General features: G+C 42.4%; 1 protein-coding gene and 1 long non-coding RNA gene across 3 annotated transcripts in view; one reads left to right on the top strand and one right to left on the bottom strand.

Moving 5' to 3' along the window:
* Nucleotides 1–1,251, bottom strand: part of HHIP (hedgehog interacting protein) — a 109,183-nt gene extending 107,932 nt beyond the window's left edge. Inside the window, exon 1 of the mRNA XM_065904730.1 lies at nucleotides 443–1,251. Within this exon, the coding sequence (XP_065760802.1) occupies nucleotides 443–721 (279 nt within the window). The 5' untranslated portion in view covers nucleotides 722–1,251. The remainder of the gene's footprint in view (nucleotides 1–442) is intronic.
* A 191-nt stretch (nucleotides 1,252–1,442) lies between these two features.
* Nucleotides 1,443–15,643, top strand: LOC136145737 (uncharacterized). Of its 2 annotated transcripts, none has more exons than XR_010658844.1 (5): nucleotides 1,443–1,679; nucleotides 2,742–2,839; nucleotides 3,584–3,800; nucleotides 4,739–4,914; nucleotides 13,258–15,643. It is a non-coding gene; the product is annotated as an uncharacterized lncRNA (long non-coding RNA). The 2 variants fall into 2 exon arrangements; XR_010658843.1 differs by having other exon boundaries at nucleotides 3,584–3,942.
* Nucleotides 15,644–16,253: the final 610 nt, after the last annotated feature.

Raw genomic sequence — 16,253 nt, 5'->3', positions numbered from 1 at the left:
CTTTACGATTCAATCCTCTCTCCGACCGAGCACGTGGAGAAAACTGCACAAATCTTTTTACCCTAGAAAAACCGGAAACCACAGCCACCTTCATTTACAGTTTCACCGCAGCCAATGCCCGATTCAATCCAAAACACACTGTTCATCGCGATTCTTTTAAAATATTTACCCAGCCCAGAATGCGGGTACCACAGAGCCTTCTCTTTTCAGAGACAAGCAGTTTTGCACAGCATCCCGCCCGCGGACTCTTGGGGGCGGGAGAGGTGTCTGCGCGCCCCAGAGGAACACACAGGCGAATCACGCTAGCGCTTTAGAAAGTTATCAAGAAGGACTCCCCCAGACAAGTTTGGCCCCTCTTCAGCCACCAGCATCGCCGGAGCCTCAGGGAACCCCACCCAGTCACTATGCCACTCTCGCAGCTGCGAGGCGGGTGCATGCCTACCTTGCTGTCCAGGCGCCCCAGCCCGGGGCTGTCACTCCGCAAGCAGCAGGACAGTCGAGGGTAGAAGCCACCACACAGCATCTCTCCCCCACTCAGCAGTTCCAGCTGGGACATCAACCGCCTATCTCTCCTTTTCAGGCGCTTCGGGGGGTTCCCATTCAGGCACCTTCTCCTCCTCACTCCGCTCCCTTCACTTCTTTCCCCAAACTTAGCATCTCCTTCAAAGAAGCCCAGAGCCACGGCCAACAGCAGCAGCTTAAAGGACAGCATCTTCAGCATCAAATGCCCCGCGCGGCAGGGGCTGGGCGCGGGAGGTGGAGGGGGGGGAAGGTCACTGCCCAGCAGGGGCCCTAGGGCGCAGCTCCGGGAAGGGGCTGCGGGGCGGCAGGACACTCGAGAGGCAGAGAGAGCTGGCGGGGGAGAGAGGGTGTAGAGCGATGCAACTTTGCAAAAAATAAAAGACAAGGCGATGGGCCCGATGCCTCAGGGGAGCCGGGGGAGCGAGATAAAGTTGTGCGGTTGACACCGTTTGCAGTGGTGCCAATGTCAGTCGGGTGGGGGGCTTCCTGATGCGGCTGAGAAGTGGGAGGAGAAGGAGGTGGAAGAGGGGGAAGAAGAGGAGGAGAAGACGGCCACGGAGGTTCACTGGTCCGTGTAACGGGAGTTGTGTAGGTGAGGCAGTACCAGGAGCAGACACGGCGGCGGCGGCGGCGGGGCAGGCGGAGGCAGGGCCAGCGCTGGGCTCTAGAGGATGCTGAGGTCTCCTCTGCCGGCGGCTGCAGCTTCTCACACAGCCTCTCATGTTTCGTTCCCTCTTTTCTTCTTCTTTTTAACTAGCGCGCGGGGAGGTGCTGCCACCGCGCGCCCCTTGACGTCACCGCTGCTCGCGCGCCCCCGCCCGGGCTGGGGGAGGGGAGGGGGCGGCCCGGGCGCGAGCGCGTCCCCCGGCCCCGGCGGCCTCTAGGGTGCGGCGGGGCGGGGCCGCGGCGGCGGGCGGAGGCGAGGGCCCGGCGGAGCCCTCGGAGCCAGCCTCGAGGGCGCGGGTGTCCGCGCCGCCGCCTGGCCGCGCCGCCGGGTTCGGGCCGGGTGGGGTGGAGTGGGGTGCGGGCCGTGCACCGCTCTGGTCCCCCCGGCCCGGCCCGGCGGCTCTCCGTCCACTCCTCGCTCCTCACGCAGCCCCTCCGCACGACCCCGCGCGGAGGCGCCTGGAGAAAGTGGGAAGAGCAGGCGGCCGGAGGTGAGAAGGAGGGGACCCTTCCAGGGCCTCCCCTACCCCGGCTCTGACCCGCCCCTTGCCCCGGAGGGAGGGTGAGCCGAGTGGGCTGGAGTTGTGGGGGAGCTTCTCGGCCCCTTTCCCCCAACCCTGGCCCGCGCGACTCCTCCATCCCCTGGCGATTTGCAGTGTGACGCTCACGCCGGTACAGACCTTCCTGGGGTCACATTGAGAGGCGGGGATACAGCCCCGATGCTGCAAGCCGCTGAGAATGTGCAGATGGTTTGAAGACTGTGCCGAGAAGATGCACCTCTCCTAAGTCCTGCGCGCGCCCGAAGTGGCACACGCGCCTGTGCGCGCGGTGGGGTGTCGGGGCCTCCTGGGGGAACTGCGCCCAGCTGGGTCCTGGGCGGGCTGGGCCCGGACGCGCCTTTCCCTGGCCCCACCTGTGCCCTGGAGCGTAGCTGGGCCCCGCTGGCGCTTTCTGGAGAACTGAGGAATACCCCAGGTGGAGGAGCGGGGGAGAGGCGGGCATTGGGATCAGCGTTCGTTTTAAATGGAAAAAAAAAAAAAAAAGAGAAAAAATCCTGGGGAGATTCCCGCAGGGGTGTAAACACAGAGGCCCTGGAGAAAGAATTAGTAGTAGGTTTGCGCGCGTCAAGGGGCTGGATGAGCCCCTTTCCCAGTGTACCTAATAGAGGAGCCTCTTCCCTCCCCCCAACTGGACAAAGTCTGAAGTGATCTGTGCCTTATCGAGCGCGGCGACGTGACATTAACTGGATCCCCCCCAAATCGGCATCAGAAGGAATCTCTACGAAGTTGCATCACAAAATGTGCTTTCTGTCCACTTGAGTGGTAACAAGGGGAGTTCATTTTCTGGTACAGGGGTTCTGAAGAGGAGATGAGGCAGTTTTCTCATTTTGGCAGTGAAGGAACGTTCGCAATGTTTGGATTTGCTTCACTTTTCCAACACAGACTTGGTCAAGCTAATGTGAGAGTTCCCTGACAATGGGTGTGGATAACTGATTAATTATTGTTAAAGTGGTCGCAGTGGCTAGATAAGGCTTCTGCCCCTTTCTCTTCCAGGGCCTGGCTTTGCTAGAGGAACTAGGTTTTTCCCAAAAGAGGTGACAGAATAACTGAGAAGAATCTGCTGGGCTGTGGAATCCAGTCCTGAGCTCACTGTAAGTGCTCCTATGACGTACTTAACATTTCTCCCAGGGGCTGTTATATACACAAGACTTCTGTATACTTGTGATCCCAAATGCTCCTTGTGATCCCACAAGACTACTTTATCTGACATTCTCCCTGCCCCGTTGAAGACTTTTTAATATAAAATAAATCACAGAGCTATAAAGACTTTTAAGACTTTAAACTCTTATTTAATAAACAAATCTGGAAAGGAATCCTGTCGAGATTAAGTCATTTGCACAATCTCATCTAATTAGGTGTTTAAAAACCAGAGACCCAGTCTAGGTTGCTTTCCACTATTTAAGGTTTTATTCCCAAATACCAGTGTTATGTTGGTTTTCCAAAGTAAAAAAATCCTTTAAAAATTCTGTTTCCGTGGTTTGAGCTCCCACCCCAAGTGATGAATTTTTGGAACAGGCCTTACTTATGGTTTGTGTTTAAAGACTAAGGACATTTAAAGGTAAATTAATTTTGGTTTTAAGAAAATTATGCGGATATCATAAACTGAGACCCTAAGTTAAAGATAGTTTATAAATGATTACTGAAATGAGACACAGTTGTTCCTTCTTGATCCATGGGAGGTAGAATTGATCCCATCTGCTGTTAGTCACGACAATCCATAATTTGGGTCACTGATGAGTTAGTTGCATTTATTTTCAGTGCCACTGATAGAATTTCCAAATAGTCACCAAGCAGTGTTATTACAAGCGAACTAACTTCTGATTCATTTTTTGCAGAGGGAAATAGCAAACTCATCTATAACCAGATCTACAGTTTTTTTTTTTTTTTTTTTTTTTTTTTTTTTAAGAATCAAGCTATTGATTGAGCTATTTTCTGAAAGTAAACCATGAAAGCCCTCCTGGAGGCTGCCCAACCGTCTGTGAACTTGAACCTGAGAAATGGACTTTTTTTTCATCAGGGTGATCTCCTTCTTCAGCTGAATCATCAGAAGTGGTGAGAAGAAAAGACCCCTACCCAACCAAACTGCTTCAGACAAATTCAATCCGTCTGTCAAGGAATGGAGGTGTACAGTGTGGCCAGATCACCATTTGCTTGCACCACCACTGAGCTATCTCTCTAGGACTGCCACCTACATGTAGGTTGCACCCAGCGCAGGGCATCCGGCTGAGGCAAGGATTGGGAGCTGAAATCCTGCTCCATTCACCAAGCCTAGTTTATTGGTGCCTGGCCGTATGATGTGACTTCTTTTTCTAATTTGCACCAATGCACCCTGTATGGTCTAGTGGCATGTCTGACCATCCCAATCCCATACCCCAGTCCTATCTGAGATTCTACTCCTTACCTCAGATGGATTCAAGATTTTCATGAACAAATTAGGTGATTTGCAAAAGATGAAATGTTTGACCCCAATTGAAATTAATTTCATAGGTGAAGCTCAAAATATTACCATATATAGGAATTATGTATACATTTACACATGTATGTATATACAGTTAAGTAGATACCATTGTCTATGTATCAGAAGTTAGCACAGTTTAAATGGGTAAATGTTTAAAATAGAACTATTTGGGGTATTTGAATCGGTTTTATATACGGATTTCTGAACTTCACAGAAATATGTGCTATTTAATTCTATTTTAACAAATATGAAGTGCCAGGCACTATACTACGCAATATGTATCCAGTAATGAAAAATAATGGAAACATTCTGCTTCTAGTAGTTAATAATCTAGATCCAGAGATTGAACCCATGTCTTGTGTCTCCTGCGTTGGCAGATGGGTTCCTTTCTACTGGCACCACCTCGGAGTCCCCAATAATCTAGTAAGGAAGAGAAATGATACGGTCACAAATGAACTTGTGATTAAATAGTTACAATAAAGGCTATGAAAGAAATGCTAAGATGGAGAATAACAAGGCACATTTATTTCAGATTAAGTGGCTGGAAGGAGCCTTTCTGTGAAAACGACATTTCAGCTGGGACCCGAGGATGAATTGGAAGGAGTGTGTGAAGTGAGTCCTCCTTGCCATTTAAAGCCCAGGAAAAAGAATGAAACATTGCCATCTGCAGCAGCTTGAATGGATCTAGAGATTATCATACTAAGTGAAGTAAGTCAGAGAGAGAAAGACAAATGTCATATCACTTATATGTAGAGTCTAAAAAATGATACAAATGAACTTCTTTATAAAACAGAAATAGACTCACAGACATAGAAAACAAATTTATGGTTACCAAAGAGGACCAGGGGGCAGGGATAAATTAGGAATTTGGGATTAACAGATACACACTTCTATATGTGAAATAAACAACAAAGACCTACTGTGTAGCACAAGGTGCTACAGTCGTGTCCGACTCTTTGTGACCCTGTGAACTGTAGCCCGCCAGCTTCCTCTGTCCATTGGATTCTCCGGGCACGAATACTGGAATGGGTTGCCATGCCCTCCTCCAGGGGAAATTCCCAACCCAGGAATCGAACCTGTGTCACTTATGTCACCTCATTGCAGGCAGACTCTTAACCACTAGTGCCACCTGGGAAGCACCCCACCCCTGAGCTATATTCAGTATCTCTTAATAACCTCTATTGGAAAAGAAAATGAAAATATGTATACACATATATATTTATGTATAACTAAATCACTTTGCTGTGTCACTTTCCTGAAACTAGCACAACAAGCATTGTAAATCAACTGTATTTCAATGAAAAAAAAAAGAAAACCTATGAATTCAGAATAGAGTATGATACATTTAAGGGAAGGCAGAATAAATAGCAAAATAAAGCAGACAGCTAAGATAGGAGAGGCTACAGGCCAAACTCACAGCGTATATAGACTCCAGGAAACTAGTGAAGTTTCATTCATGCATTTGTCATTTCCTTTTACAAGTACCTTATCCTTGTTGAACTTCTTTAAATTCTGGCTTTTCACTCAACTTCCCTGGTGGCTCAGAGGGTCAAGTGTTCTGCCTACAATGTGGGAGACCCGGGTTCAATCCCTGGGTTGGAAAGATCCCCCGGAGAAGGAAATGGCAACCCACTCCAGTATTCATGCCTGTAAAATCCCATGGATGGAGGAACCTGGTAGGTTCCAGCCCATGGGGTCGCAAAGAGTCGGACACCACTGAGTGACTTCACTTTCTTTCTAGGAATTTTAGTTCTAACGGCACTTCAGCCATTGCTTCTCCTCTAATCAGCACTTATTTTCTTTGTTTGTTTACTTCTGTGCGCTGTTACTTCTCTGAGGTTTTTTCCATACGTGGGAATTGAATATCCATGTGACTGTAAACTCCATGAGGGCAGAAATTGCATCGCCTTCTTGATCACTCCAGCAGTCTTGTACAGGCTTACAGTACGGTGGGTGCTGACTTCTACATAAATGCTGCTGATGGTCCAATCTTGTTTGACCTAATGCTTTTTAAAGGTTTTCAATAGAGAAAATATTTGCATTATAAAAATTTTGAATTGTTAAAACAGGAGGGAAGACACAACTTAAAATGCACCCTTGCCAAGGAATTTCAGGAGACATTGTCACTAAAATGTGAGTCCCCTGAGGAAGGATGGCGAACAAATACAAGTCCTTTAAACATTAAAGACCAGTTGTACTTCAAGTTCACTGATGACAGTCATCGATAGGGCTGTTGGTAGGGTTTTGCTCTAGTCATTCAGTTGTTTTCAAAAGTTGGCACCTTCCACATGCCAGATCCTGCTCTGGACACTGGGGACAAAGCAGTGAGCAAAACTCTCATGGTGCTCTGCTCCATTGCGGGAGGCAGATAACAAGTAGTTACAGAACATGCTAGAAAATGCTGAGTGCTGTAGAGGAAGGGGGTCATGGGAAAAGAGTACAGGGGCTGAGAAAAATAATAATTTTATTTAGCAAGACTCTAGGTACGGACAATTTCCCTTCCAAGAGTGCATTCGTAATTCCAATTTAAGTCCAACAAAGTGAGCCTAGGCACCCAACTAACACAATTGGCTATGTAGTACTGTACTGTAATAGATGTGTAACACTTTTCACACAAATAATACATAAAAACAAACACAAAAGATAAGAGACCGTTTTTGGTCTTTGATCTTAAGAAAACATTTTGATCTTACAGTACCTTGGAAAGTACAGTAGTACAATCCAATGGCTGTCACACAGGGGCTGGCATCGGGTGAACAGGCAAGAAGAGCTCCTGGAGGAGGGCGGGGAGGTGGGAGATGGTATAGCTGGAGGGTCGTCAGCAGGTGACAAGGGCAAGCTGCCGTCTCACTCACATCTGATGCTGGTGGAATGCACCTTCAACATCTTTGAAACTTCACGGCTTGAAGGTTCGTATGTAGGGGCCTTACTGTTTACGGTCAGTCCTCTATATCCACAAGTTCTGCATCTGGGGGTTCAGTTAACTGCCATTGAAAATACTAAAAAAGATTCCATGAAGTTCCAAAAAGCAAAACTTGAATTAGCCTTGCACGGATGACTATTTACATGACTACATAGCGTTTACATTGTTTAAGTATAATAAGTATAGTAAGTATAATGTATATATGGGAGGATGTGTATGCATTATATGCAAATACGATGCCATTTTGTGTAAGGGACTTCAGCATGTGGGTTCTGATAGCGAAGGTTCTAGAACCATTCCCCTAGGGATACCACGGGTATGTTGTCAGGAGAGGTGTCTCCTGAGGTACAGACAGAGACTGGGGAATAGATATTAGAGCAGAGTGGGCTACGTGCATGCGGATGTCTGTACGTACAGGGAACAGCAAGTCAAAGGCCATAAAGCAAGCATGCTTGGTACGTTTAAGGATTAGCAGAGAGACCAGTGCAGGTGGAGCAGAGTGGGTGACAGAGGAAATGAGAAGAAATGAGGGCAGGCAATATGGGGCAGCCCAGAGCCCTGCATTGTGTAGGATTTTACAAACTGTGTTATCGACTTGGCTTTTCCTCTGAATGAAACGGTTATCACTCTGCAGTCTTGGAAATAAACTCTATATGTTAATTTATTATTAAATAAATAATAGCTATTTCCTATTACAGAGCAAATTAAATACAAGGAAGTAGTTAAGTGAGTGTTCGGAAACTGAGAAAGGGAAGATTATTTAAGTAAAATAGTGATTGTGGGAAGCCCCTCCCATCCCTAGGGATTGGGGAACAAGAGAAGTTGGAATTACCAAAACCTGGAAGCAGACAAAGGAACCCTGCGGTGGGAACCTCCAGCCAGGATGGGGACGTGAAGTTGATTGTAGGCATTCTTGGAAAAAGCAAGACTGGAACTGCCACTGACAGGGCACATTCATTTTCTAGGCTGCCATAGCAAAGTACCACAATCTATGTGGCTTAGAGCAACAGAAATGAATTTGCTCACAATCTGAAATCGGAGGGAGGGCAGAGTTTGTTCCTTCTGTTCTGGGGCTCTCTCCTGGTTCTTGCAGGCTCAGGTGTACCTTTGCTTGGTTTGTAGGTGGCGTTCTTCTTGTTTCTTCACATCGTATTCCCTCCAAGCATGTCTGTCTTTGAGTCTGTATTTCCCCCTTTTATAAGGACACCAGTCATGTTGGATTAAAGTCTACTTCATCTTAACTCATGCATCTGCCAACACCTTCTTTTCAATTAAAGCCAACTTCAGAGGTACTGGGGGTTAGATCTTTAACATCTTTGGGGGGTGCACAATGTAGTGCTTAACCCAAGATAAGGGGTCATCACCGGGGTGATTCAGACAGGAACGCCAAGGAAGGAGGAAGGAGCAAGTCTCTGCTCTTGTCATTTTGCCTTCCAGCCTCCCTCCCGTGCCCTGTCTCAGGTCAGGTTGCCAATAAACAGAGCTCAAGATGTGAATCCATGGCAAGTGATTTACGGAAGGAGAACTGTTAGGAAAGGATAGTGAGGGAAGCTGGATAAGGCAGGGGAACACAGCAAGGTAAGGATGAAGCTGAAGATATTAACTGGAACCTAGCTTCATTCTGATCCTACTGAAGCATGAATTGTGCTACAGAACTGGTTTCAACCTGAGGCAAGGGTGAGGTGGGATGATTTTTTTTAACCCTTTTGTTGGTTATTATTTGCTGGTTGCCTTCTCTTGGGACATAAGCCCCCAGGTACATAGGTGCCATTCTGCCATAACAGTGCTCTGGAGAAGGGGCAGCTGTGAACTCTAGTAGCCCACATTTTTCAAGGAATTTGTCCATTTCATCTGTTGACATACAGTTGTCCATATATTGCCTTTTTATTTTTTATTCTATAGAACCTGTAGTAATGTCACTTCTCTCATTCCTAATATTGACAATTTGTGTCCTCTGTCTTTTTTCCTGATCAATGTGGCTGGAGGTTTATCAGTTTTATCAAAGAACTAGTTTTTGCTTTCATGAAATTTCTCAATTGTTTTTCTGTTTTTTTGTTTTTTTTTTTAATTTAGTTGGTTTCCCTTCTGATCTTTATTGTTTACTCTCTTCAGCTTGCTTTGGGTTTAATTTGCTCTGAGTTATCTAGTTGCTTATGATGGAGCCTGAGGTCATTAATTTGGGACCTTCATCTTTTTCTAATGTATGTGATTAGCAATATATGTTTTGCCATAGTACTGATTTTAGCCACATCCCACAGATTTGAAATGTGCTTTCAATTTCATTCAGTTCAAAGTACTTTCTAATTTTCCTGTTGAGTTCTTCTTGACCAGTAGTTTATTTAGAAGTGTCCAAATACTTGGGGATTTTTTTTTTTAAGCCTTTATGTTATTGATTCAAATTCAGTTCCATTGTAGTCAGAGAGCATCATCTGTATGAATGGATTCTTTTAACAACTTTTTGAGACTTTTTTATGGATGGGAAAATGATCTAACTTGATATACATTCTGTGTACAATGGAAGAAAATACATACTTTGCTGTTGTTGGGCGGAGTGTTCTATAAATGTTAAGTTATTTTGTTACTGTTCAGTTTTCTGTTTTTGGTTGATTTTTTAGTCGCTTGTTCTATCAGTTACTGAGATAGCTCTGAATATATTATGTATTTTTCTATTACTTCTTGGAGTTCTATCAGTCTTTGTTTCACGCATTTTGAAACTCTGTTAACTGAGCATATACGCATGTAGGACAGTTATGTATTCCTCATGAATTTTTCCTTTTGTCATTATGAAGTATCTTCTTTTATCCTTGGTGATAATCTTTGCTACAAAATTTACTTTGTTGTTAATATAGCCACTCTTTCTTTTTGATTAGTGTTAACAGACTTTCCTCCCATCCTTTTACTTTTGGTTTATTTCTGTCTTTATATTTAAAATGCATCTTTTGTAAGAAGTGTATAGTTGAGTTTTGTTTGTTTCTGTCACTGTGATAACCTTTGATTTTTCATTGAGGTGTTTAGACCCTTTTCATTGGATGTGATTACCGATCCAGTTGGGTTTAAGATTTGTCACCAGTTTGTTTATTTGTCCCTTCTATTTTTTGATTCTTTTAAAATTCTTTTGGATTGGATATTTTGATTTATTCCATTTTTCTCTGTCTTTGGCTTATTAGCTATACCTTTTACTTTTTTCGATGGTTACTTTAGAGTTTGGAGTAGTTCTAGCTTATCATAGTGTATCTTCAGTTAATATGATACCATGTCATGGATAGTATAAATGCCTTAGCAGTATACTTATATTTTCCTCTCCTAGACTTTGTACATATTCTTCACATATGTTATAAACCTTGGTGTGCATTGCTGTTTAGACAGACTTTTTTGTCAGATTTAAAAATTGGGATAAAAATCTTTCATATTTATCCACATAATTATAATTTCTGATGTTCTTCATCCCTTAGTACAGATACATATTTCTCTGTGCTATGATTTTCATTTTGACTGAAGAACATGTGTTGACAGTTCTTAGAGTCTGAACGTGGTGACTCAGCTTTGGTCTGACAAAGTATTTTGCCTTTGGTTTTTTGAGCGACATTTGTGCTGGGTATAGAACTTTAAGTTGACAGGGTTGTTTTTTTTTTCCTAAGCACTTTAAAGATGTTGCTCTATTGCCTTAACTATATTTTTCCAAAGAGAACTTGTTTTCATCCTTATTTTGTTTTCTTGTTTATAATCTGTTTTAATTCTCTGATTTTCCCCTTATCAGTGAATATAATCTTCTTAATTCTGTTACACCTTTGTATAATTTTCTTCATGTTTCTTGTGCTTGGGACTTGTTGAGCTTCTTGGATTTCATCAAATGTGAAGCATTTCCAACCATTATGTCTTTAGTATCTCCTCTCCTCTGGGGACTGTAAAAATATATCTTATCAGGCATCTTTAAAGCATCCCATGGCCCACTGACACTCTTAATTTCTCTCTCTCTTTCTTTTTTTTTTTTAGTCTCTACTTTCTCTATATTTCATTTTGGTTTCTACATCCTCAAGTTCACTAATCTTTAATTCTGCAGTATTTAATCTGCTGCTGTCTCATCTTGGGTATTTTCTAGTTCAGTCATCCCATTTTTCATCTTGAAAAGTTTGATTTGGGTCTTTAAAAAAATCTTTCAAATATGCACTATACTCGCTTAATCTTTCCCCTATATTCTTGAACATAAGGAATATAATTATAGTAACTGTTTTAATGTCCTAATCTGACAATTCTGTCATCCATGCAAATTCTGGAACTGTGTTTATTCATTGTTTTTTCTCCTTCTATGGCTTATATTAGCCTACTTCTTTGTAAGCCTGATAATTTTTTTGTTGTTAACTTCCAAACCTTGTGATTTTTATCTTGTTAGATGCTTAGTACTACATCCTTATAAAAATTCTTGAACTTTGCTCTGAAGTTTGGTTTTAAGTCACTTGGTAACAGTTTTGTCTTTTCAAACCTCCTGTTAAATCTTGTTAGGTGAAACCAGAACCACCTTTAATCTAAGGCTAATTTCTTCCACTCCTGAGGTAATACGATTGTAAATACCCTGCCTGATTTTCCTTGAGTTATGTTTTCCCTCTGGCTGCTTGGAACACGCGCTATTCATGGACCTGTCTGAGTTCTGAGTATCAGTTCCTTTTAAGTGGTTCTTTCCTTTTCCTCAGGTAACGTCTCTGTAGGCATATGCTACTACATATGAAACCTTGAGGGTGTATCCCCTGTGGATCTCCACAGCTGTTTCTCTGTACAGCTGTCTTCTCCCCAGGACTCTGCTTTTTGAACTCCAGCTCCTGGCTGCTCCAGACTCCGTGCGTCTTTCCTCAGCTCGAGGTTACTGCCTGGCTCTGTTTGGACTCTCCTTCTTTGCACCGCAGTCTGGAAAATCTGTCTGGGCAGTCAGCTGGAACTGTCATGGGGCTCGTATTATTTGTTTTCCTTCTCTCAGGGACCAGTGTCCCCTGCTTAGTAAGTTGATATGCAGTGCCTGAAAGCTTTTCTCTATTTTTTTGGTCCTCATTGTTATAGTAATGTAATATTAACCTTTTAGTTGTTTCAGGAAGGGTGTTCTAAATGGTCCCTCCTACTCCATCTTAGTTAGATGATCTAGAAGAAGTCTTATCTTTTTTTTTGGTGAGATTTTTGATAACCAATTCAGTTTCTTTAAAATATAACCTATACTTGGTGACTGTTTTTATTTCTTTTCAGTTTCTTATGGTCAGCCAGTGACCATGGTGCTCTGCCTCCCTAGACCTACTGCTTCATGTAATCTATACCCTCACAAAGTAACTGGCAGGTGTTTATTTCAGGGTTGTTTTTTTTTTTTCCATCTTTGCCCTTCGTTGTGAGTAGTGATGTTAATGAATTGCATTCATGTTTCCTCTTATATCAAGCTCTTTCAGCTCTGTCCACCCCCTTCTGTTTCAAGAGCCATACCCAGGCCTTCTTCCCTCCTCTGCTATTACTCTGGGGAACCCTGCCTCTCAGAATGTTTCTCTCCTTGTACTCCATCAGCAACAGTTACTTCTTTTGTTTACACTAGACAGTGTGCTAAATTTATTTAGAAAACACACAGCAAGCCCTTCTCCTACGTTTTTTTGCCCAGAGGCTAACACCTGGCCACTGTGTATTCTGAATATAAGGATGGGGAAATCAGCAGCAGGCTTTTAATAAGTGCTCCTGTTTTCAGCCCCGTGTTGTACCCTACTGCCTATCACACCTGTCATCCTGAGTCTATAACCCTCCCTCCACTGAGAGGCAGAATGGTTCCCTCCTTGACTGCAGCCCCTCCGTATTTATTCTGGGCTGTGTCTTTTCCAGCTTATTTATTGAGCTCCACTCCTCCTCTCACTTTCCACCCCCTAGAACTGCGTTGAAAGAGTTCATTCATTGATGAACTTCCTCCAGTTCTTTTCACTGCTCTCTGTTTACCCTTCCCCTTTAAATTAGTATATTCTTCTTTTAATAGGATCCAAGAAACAAGAGAAGATAAAATCATATGCTCAGTTTGTAATCTTAACCTGGCACCAGTTGCTGTTTAGTATTAAAGCTAAAGATTATTTTTTGTCTAAAACTTATATTTAATTTTTTTTTTTTTTTTTTTGCAGGGGTACCTGTCTTGGGAGAACCAAAGGATTGGTTGCAGGATTTTTTTAAAAACTGTTATTTATTTATTTATTGCTGGCTGTGCTGGGTCTTTGTTGCTGCATATGGATTTTCTCTAGTTGCAGAGAGTGGGGGCAACTCTCAAGTGGCAGTGTGTGGGCCTCTCATTGCCATGGCTTCTCTCGTTCCAGAGCATGGGCTCAAGGACCTGCAGGCTTCAGTAGTTGGAGACACGGGCTTCGTTGCCCCGCAGCATGTGGAATCTTCCCAGACCAGGGATCAAGCCTGTATCTCCTGCATGGGCAGGTGGATTCTTAACCACTGGACCACCAGAGAAGTCCACATTTAATTCTTTAATTCACACTACTGACCAATCCCTTTTCCTGACACGCTTTTCCTGTCTTTTCTCGTTGCAGGTATTCCAGCCTCAACTGCTTTTTCCCTTATTTATCTGGATATTACTCCTGAGTCTTCACTTTCTCTCTCTGTCTCTTTGCATGGTTTTATACTCTAGATTATATCCTTGAGCTTCTTCTCTGCTTACTATACCTATTGAACATTTGCATGTGAATATTCACCTTTATCTCAGTATACTCCAAACTAAACTTGCCTTCTTCACTCCTGTATCTCTTCCACCCACCTGTACCTCCTGCCTTGATAAACAGAACTTCCCTAAACTCACATTTAGATCTAGAAGCTTCATTAGAATCTTTGTAAGAATGATCCACAGATGGTTCTTATGTTACCATATTGGGCGACATACAATATGTGGTTGTTTCTCTTTTGGTAATGATAAGATTTTTCAGTGGCTTAGTGTGTTATAATACAAATTATCAATTAACAAACCCCTATAACCTCTCACCTAGTGGTTTTGACGGTCAGTGAGCTATTGACAGTCATTGCCTAGGTCCAGTATTAGGGACTTACATTTTTTACCAGCTTTACTGCAGCAACTTCTTAAGGTTTCCACGCCTTTAATTTTTTTCCCTTAACTTGACCCTTCTATATGCACTACCACTAAATAGATTTTTGTGTACCACAAATCATTTTATGTGATTTCCCTGCTTAAAATTCTTTAGTGGATTCTTAGTGAATTCAGAATACAATCCAAATTTTACAGCAAAGATATACAAGAACCTTTATCATCTGGTCCCTGCTTTACGTGACTGTTACTTACTTTCTGTTTTAGCTCAGTTGGTAAAGAATTCACCTGCAGTGGAGGAGACCCTGGTTCAATTCCTGGGTTGGGAAGATCCGCTGGAGAAGGGAAAGGCTACCCACTCCAGTATTCTGGCCTAGTATTCCATGGACTGTATAGTCCATAGGGTTGCAAAGAGTCAGACATGACTGAGTGACTTTCACTTTCACTTTATAAGTGCTTGAACCTTTCTAAAATAGAATTCATCTTGAGGTAGACAAAGTTATAAGATGTTGGTTTAACACTTTTGGGAAATGAGGGATGAGCTGCTGATACAGAGGCAGATGGCAGGATTATTTTCATAGCAATAACACCTAAGCTTTTAAGAAACAGAACATCTTAACATTTCACAATATATGTAAATCAAATCATTACACTGGATACCTTAAACTGGCAGACTATTTATAAATAAGGAAAAATCCCTATGTCTTTGACCACATCAACAATGGCAACGTGATATCTCAAGGCCATCCCCAGGAGTATTGACTTTAAGGCAATAAACCCAGGGAAGGAATATAGGATAAGGGGGCAGCGACTTTTGGAAGACAACAAGGTTACATTTTTTTCCTCTAGCTTTATTGAAGTAGAAATTAACAAAAATTCTGTAGATATTAAGGTGTGACATGATAGTTTCATGTATATATTAATATATATGCACTGTGAAGTGATTGCTACAATGAAGTTAACACATTCATCTACTCACATTGTTACCTTTTTGTGGCCTTTTTTTTTTTTGGTATGGTGAAAAAAGTTACATTTTAAAATGTATTGTTTATAAATTTGCCAAACAAGTATATTGTTTGCCTTGGTTGTGTTGCCATTTCAAACTTCCTTCCCATAATATTTTTTTTCAAATTATTATGTACATGTAAATAGCTATGATTTAATTCATTAACTCATATGAAATTGAATTATAATTTTATAATTTTTTATTTTCATCTATATGTTTTATTTAGGTTCATGTTTAATAAAAATCTACCAAGAAATATATATTGTAACATCTTAATAAGCTTACTTATCATAATAAATTTACTGACATCTTAAGTGAAACATTTTGCTTTTTAAAGAAAAGAAATATCCATACAACTTTTTAAATAAAGCAATATGGAAAGGCTAATAAGAACACAAAGCCCTTCCACCCATACTTCCTGTTCTGATTTCCTCTTTTCAGTCAACCTTTTGGGATTTCAGTTCCCTTTATGATTATAATTACTTGGAATTCTATTCCATTTATGTTTGATTTATTCATAATTCATTATGATTATTTAGCTAAATGTAATTCATTATAAAATAGCTTTTAAAGACTAAATTATACCATATTCATTATACTTTACATTTTTATATTTACTTATTCATTTCAACTGAATCAAATTTTATTGCTAGAGAGAAATTTCCTAAATGCAGCAGCATCAATTTAGCTGGTGGCATTTGCATGAGTTTCCATACAGATAGTTGGTCTTTACTAAATATCTGCAACTGGTCCTTAATCATATCTGAATCATAAATGAAGTGATGGAATCATGTCTGGATCAGATGGATTCTATCTCCAACATTCACTGTGCCGGCCACAGTTGCAGGGGCTATGACTAGCTACCATCAGCTAGCCTCTTTTGAGCAGCCAGCCCTGTCTCTCACATCAAGCACATTGAGGATCCCTGACACTGATTTGCAATCTGCATAATGACTGGAATCTGTGTCAGTGAGAGGGCTGAACTGAGGTGGACATTCCCAGGGTGCCTGCTGCAGGAATCACTCGTGTTCATTTCTCATGATGCTGGGAGTTCTGTCCAATGAAATTGA

This window comes from Muntiacus reevesi, chromosome 13 (genome assembly GCF_963930625.1).
Source record: "Muntiacus reevesi chromosome 13, mMunRee1.1, whole genome shotgun sequence".
Lineage (NCBI taxonomy): Eukaryota > Metazoa > Chordata > Mammalia > Artiodactyla > Cervidae > Muntiacus > Muntiacus reevesi.
The sequence above is the reverse complement of the archived record's forward strand: the minus strand, read 5'-3'. Positions and strand labels throughout refer to the sequence as shown.